General features: G+C 31.4%; 1 protein-coding gene across 1 annotated transcript in view; it reads left to right on the top strand.

The window, feature by feature from the left end:
- LOC111627655 (glucose-induced degradation protein 4 homolog) overlaps positions 1–5,983 on the top strand; it is a 30,241-nt gene that overhangs the window by 7,941 nt on the left and 16,317 nt on the right. The window contains exons 2-3 of the mRNA XM_023371252.1: positions 1,671–1,838; positions 5,372–5,473. Of these exons, the coding sequence (XP_023227020.1) occupies positions 1,671–1,838; positions 5,372–5,473 (270 nt within the window). The remainder of the gene's footprint in view (positions 1–1,670; positions 1,839–5,371; positions 5,474–5,983) is intronic.

The following is a 5,983-nucleotide window of genomic DNA, read 5'->3' as shown; positions in this document are numbered from 1 at the left end:
GGTAGGTTCATCTGACCCATTCACCTACAAGGCTGCAGCATTTAATACTTTGATTAAAAGGGCCTTTTCCCACTCGTCCACCACACAAGCCCTCAACACCGAATTGAATTATATCAAGAGGATAGCAGCCAAGCACGGTTACCATGGTCTAACACACCGTCTAATTGAGCGACATCAACGCTCACAATACACACCCACTACGCGTATGAAGACCAATACTGACCAGGATGAACGTACACGTCTCCCAGTCACCTTTAACCCATATGTTAAAGCGATATACGCTGAGATCGCCGGAAAACAACAATTACAAATAGCCTATAGAAGATGCCCAACAATCTACGTCATCCTCAGAAATGGAAAAGGCAGTCCGGTTCGTAGCAGGCTTCCTGGCGTGTACTCTATCCCGCTGAAAGATAATAGATGTAACGAGAGCTTTGTCTATATCGGCTCAACCAAGCGATCTTTAAACACCAGAGTACAAGAGCATCAAGCAGACCTTCGGCATGGGCGGTACACCACGGCCCTAACCACCTTTGCATCCGATCCCGATATATAACCGGAGTTCGACAAAGCTGGCATCATCGACACTACGCCTCACCTGGAACATCTAAAATGGCAGGAAGCTATATCCATCTGTAAGGCTAACCACCTGACTACATGTATAAATTGGAAGGATGAGATTAATCTTTCTATAGCGTGGCAGGCCCTCATAAACAACGATCTATAAATAGCAACATCAGCGCACAAATGCGCATGACCATCTTAATGATCGTTCGTTATGCGAGTTTCATATTTTTTGTTTAAACATTTGCGTTTTATTTTTAGATTCGGTTTTTTATTTAAATATCTACGTTCCATTTTTCGAAGTGTTCCGTCGGTATTTTTTCTCTACCTGAAGAAGAGCTATCTGGAAAGCTCGAAAACATTTGTGAAAGGAAGATTTTTTCATGCAAAATTACACCGGTAACAGGTTCCATATTTAGTATTTCATCCCCGGTGTCAGAGTGAAGTTTAATTAACTTATGGATTAATGGCATTTCAATTCATTTCAATGGGGAAAATTAATTTGACATATGAGTAATTTGAGTTAGAAGTGCCATCACGGAATGAATTAAACTCATAAGTCCACTGTATTATCCCTATTCTGAGGTGCACTCAAAACACCACGACACAAATGTCACTAAATCAAAAGTAGCCACCAAATGGCCAATATTTTTTAAATTAAAATTTAACTACAAGTATAAATAGTTATTATTGGTATGTAGATAATACATACATGAAAATTCTGCTATTTAAACTAGCATCATTGATATGGCACTATATGTTAAACAAAATTGTTAAATGATTTTTTTAATAAATTACTTTGTAGCAGTGTATTATGAGTTATGAATAATCCATCCAAGAGTCTGCAAAACTTGTCATTTTCAGTGACTCATCACTTTCTCAGTTAACATAAGTTGAGTTTATGGGACTCTACTATATTTCTAATATTCCCTAGTTTTCATATCAAACATACTGAGAATGTATATTAATTAATATCAATATACTGTTTGTTGTCAGATACTTCTTTTAATATGCCTGTCATTTTTAAGGAGAAAATAATTTTATTTAAAAAAAAATAATAATAATTTTATTTTAAAATTTGATACTATTATTTTATTTCTCTGTAGCATGTTGATGAAGAAAATTCATATTTATGTGGTTATTTGAAAATCAAAGGCTTGACTGAAGAATATCCAACTCTAACGACTTTTTTTGATGGAGAAATAATAAGCAAAAAGTATCCATTTCTAACAAGAAAATGGGATGCAGATGAAGAAGTTGACAGAAAGCACTGGGTAGGTAGTCCGTATTCTTATACAGTCAAATCTCGGTACAGAGATTATTGATGTAACAATAAATTCCTTCATAATGATAAGAAATATAGTTACTTACACAATTCCTATTAACTTAATGTAAAACTTCTCTTGATTGAACAACAACCTCTGCTGAATAAATCTGTTTAGCAATATTTTTTTCTGTACTTGTAAAATACGCAGTATTGTCTTTTCTCTACAATAATGATAAAGCAGTAAATTAAATTTTAATAAACTAGTTTTTTATTGATTTTGGACTAAAAATATCTTAGTTTCTTAATACAGTAGAGCGTCGTTTATCCAAATCAATTGGGGACTGGGGTTGTTCGGATAACTTATTTTTCAGATTACCGATTATATGCGAAAAAATATATTAACCTATCCCATGTTGAAATTTTTCTCCGTTTCGTGTCGCTTCCCATTGAATTTTCGTCAATGTTAAGCCTAATGTAAACTTTTTAAAATAATAATTGTGGCTATTGTATTGTTAAAAATTATTTCTTTAGTTTTTACAAACAAAATAAATATATTGAAAAATATAAAAACAAAAAAAAAATTATACTTTAGAAGTTAATCTAGTATCAAAAACGTTTGATTCAGCATGACACACAGTCCTCAGAAAAACACCACAAAAATGCCAGTGCTGCCAGCTAAAACACACACATCAACAAAAAAAATATTGGAGTAGACCAAGATACAGCCAAAGATTGCAGCGGCACAGCACTAGTGAAAATTTAAATTTGCCGGTTGGAATGCTTTCGATTAACTGACTTTCGGATAAATGACGCTCTACTGTACACCAATTCTACAATGAATGTTAATTGCAATCAGTTGGCATTAGTATAGACATGGGAAATGTGCCAGATTTAGTGTTGTGTGTGGTATTACTTTCACAACTTATGTATACATAACAACGGAAAGTAATTGAATCATGTCAAATTTGACCCTCTGAATGTTTTGCAAATCTCTGTTTTGAGACCCCTGAACCCAAAAAAGCAAAAAAAAAAAAAAAAGCAAAAAGATTCCGTAGATGGACTGTGTATGTGTTGGTGTCTATTTCATTTAATATCTCAGAACAGGATGAAGATAAAGAAATGAAATTTGGCATAGTAGCTTGTATATAAGGTACATTGATGCTATTAAATTTTGGTGTAAAAGGTCAAGGGATGGAGAAATAGAAACTGGTCCCATGTCATATCTCACAAGGGGTTGGATTTAATGAAGATTTTACTTGTTAGCATTTACAATGTTTTATAAAACTCATCTCTACCCTCAAAATTATGTCTTTTGCTATTTTATAATAATTAAAAATATATAAAGTTTTTATAACAAAATCACATAACAGATGACGCCACATATGATCTTAGTTATTTATTTTGGTTTATAATATGTTATTTTTAAAATAAAATTTCATAAAATCCATGAAAGTTATGCAACTCGTTGCTAGATTTTTTTGTATGGAATGAGAAAGATGAGTTCTGTTTAAATATAATTTTTATATGTAGATTCACCTAAACACAAAATTTCCAGCAAAACACCCAAATTCAACATAGTAATTTGGGTATTTTGCTGGAAATTTTGTGTAAGATTTTTGTGGCAATGCAACATAGACTGTTGATTGAAGACTGTTCATTTTCCTCCTTGGTTCAAGCTCAGTAGACATTGTTTTTTGTTTTCTTTCAGAGCAGGCTACTGCAGAAATGTGTGTTAATGTTTCCAGTTGTATAATCTATAACCTCTTCTCATAACAAACAAGTTGTTGCACAGTTAGCATAGGAGAACTGAACCACCACAAAAATCTTGTTGAATTTTTCAGCATATTATCTGCATTTTTGTTTATAAGTTGCTTTTCACTATTGGCATTTTACTCAACTGACCAGTTGAATTTTGACCATTACTACTGGCATCTATAGATGTCTTCATTTTAATAGTTTAATTACAAATTTAAATAGTTTTGAATAATAGTAATTTGTTTTAAATCTGCCTATTAAATTTCAAGTCAAGACAACCAGTAGATTTTACATTATGCACATTTTTATGGTGACTCTTCACATGAAAACATGAAACTGTCAAATTTTTCAGTTTTTGTGGTAGATCAGGCATGGCCAACATGCAGGCTGGATCTGGCCTGTGTAATGAATTTATGTGGTCCACAACCAATCTTTCAATATTAGCTACTCAAGTCTGAACAGCTCGATGAAAAATTCTTAAGCCTAAAAAAAAGTCAACAACTCACTGTATGTTTAGTGTTAACCCTCCATTACAAATCTTGTAAGTACAGCGTAGAATGTTGATAAAGCATAATAATGTGAAAAATGTATCTGTAATCTCTATCTACAATTCAGTCTCTACAGGGTGACACCACAATGAGATCTCACACCACCTCAAAATCTTCTTAGGGCAGCCTCTGGTTCGGCCTGTGAAAAAAGTTTTCTTTCCAATTTGGCATGGGGGCAAAAACTGTTGGCCAACCTTGTGGTAGATGTTACTACAAATCTGGTCACCATTGAAGTTGGGATTCCTGAAGCTTGTCCACTTCCATTAGAACAGTGATAATTAGCAATGCGATTAGATGAGGGTAATTTGATTGAAGTTGAATATGCCAGTCAGACATGTTTCAGACTATATATCAATAGAAATAATAAAATAGAGCAGATTTTTGCAAGTTTCACTAAATAAGCCAAAATGTACAAGTATGCTGTATCATTTTAAATATGCATTTATATCTCATAAATTAAGGGTCTTAGGATTTCCAAAATTTTTTCTGCTTTTTACAAGGAATATTGTTTGTTGGATAAATATGAATTTACATAAAAATCTAGGCCTTAGTGATAAATTACTTGAACAATTCCTTGGTATGATGGGGGAAAGAATAACATTCCTGAAATTGACAGCAAAATTAAAAAAAAGAATCAGACATTTAGATTTGCTTTCAGCAAGTCTATTCATTGACTTGTGTAACATGTAAATGTCTGTAGCATGTTGATGAAGAGTAAATAAACATGAAAGATCAAGATTGTCATAAAGCTTCAAATGTAAATATCAAAGCAATTTAATGCTATCTATCAAATTATCTAACCAAATTTATATGTATCTTTTGTAAATAGTAAATAATTAAGATAAAAGTTTAATAAACTTAAAACTTTTATAAATCCTTTGTGCAGATTTCAGATTCTGAAGGTTTTGGACATCTGTGATAAAGATTTGGAAGTAATTATTATTAAAGAGAGATAACTACTGTCTATCAGCATCAAACAGTTTTTATTATAACATTATCGCAAGCATTTTCAACATATTATCAATGTCATCTTCAGGCAAAGAAAAGAACAAAACTTTGGAACATTAGGATAAATTTTAAAAAATGAAACATTAATATGATGCTGTTTAACTGATAGACAGTAGTTATCTCTTTCTTTAATTTAACAATATTTTGGCATTGTGAACTAATCATTTTTATATTATTAAATATTTCTGTGTATTTATGTAGACTTATTATTTTTTTTCATTTATTTCAGAGTAAATTCTTATCGTTTTATCAATATGCAAAGACTTTTAATTCAGATATTTTTGATTACGATGAACTGAAAAATACAGATTATGTTTTTATGAGGTGGAAGGTATGTATATTCGTATTATATCTTAATTGAATAAATTGTCTATAATAAATTAAAAGTGATAATTTTTTTGTTTTGTTTGTATTACTAAATATGTATATATAAGGTGTGTTTCAAATTTATACGGACACGAAAAAATTAAAGTGAAACCCAAATTTGCTGCATTAAGAGACAAATGTTTTATTAAAAATAACATGGATTTACTTGTTTCCACACTGCAAAATAAGAATTTTAATCAAACATTAACATTTTGTCACTGAAAATAATATTTTTTAAAATTTTGTACAAAAAAACTGTTACATAATTATCTGGACAGGTTTCAAATTGCAAAGTTTTCTTACAATTTAATAGCCAATGTAACCACCATTTAACTTAATTACATTAAATACTCGATTAGGCATTGTTTCAATTAGATTCTGAAGGAATTCAATCTTAAGTTTATCCCAAGCATCTGAAATTGCTGCCTTCAAATCATGAATTGTGGAAAACTGCTTTCCATTGGCATAAACTGTA

The sequence above is a fragment of the Centruroides sculpturatus genome, unplaced genomic scaffold (assembly GCF_000671375.1).
Source record: "Centruroides sculpturatus isolate CEXI.00-Female unplaced genomic scaffold, Cexi_2.0 scaffold255, whole genome shotgun sequence".
NCBI classification, from domain to species: domain Eukaryota; kingdom Metazoa; phylum Arthropoda; class Arachnida; order Scorpiones; family Buthidae; genus Centruroides; species Centruroides sculpturatus.
The sequence above is the reverse complement of the archived record's forward strand: the minus strand, read 5'-3'. Positions and strand labels throughout refer to the sequence as shown.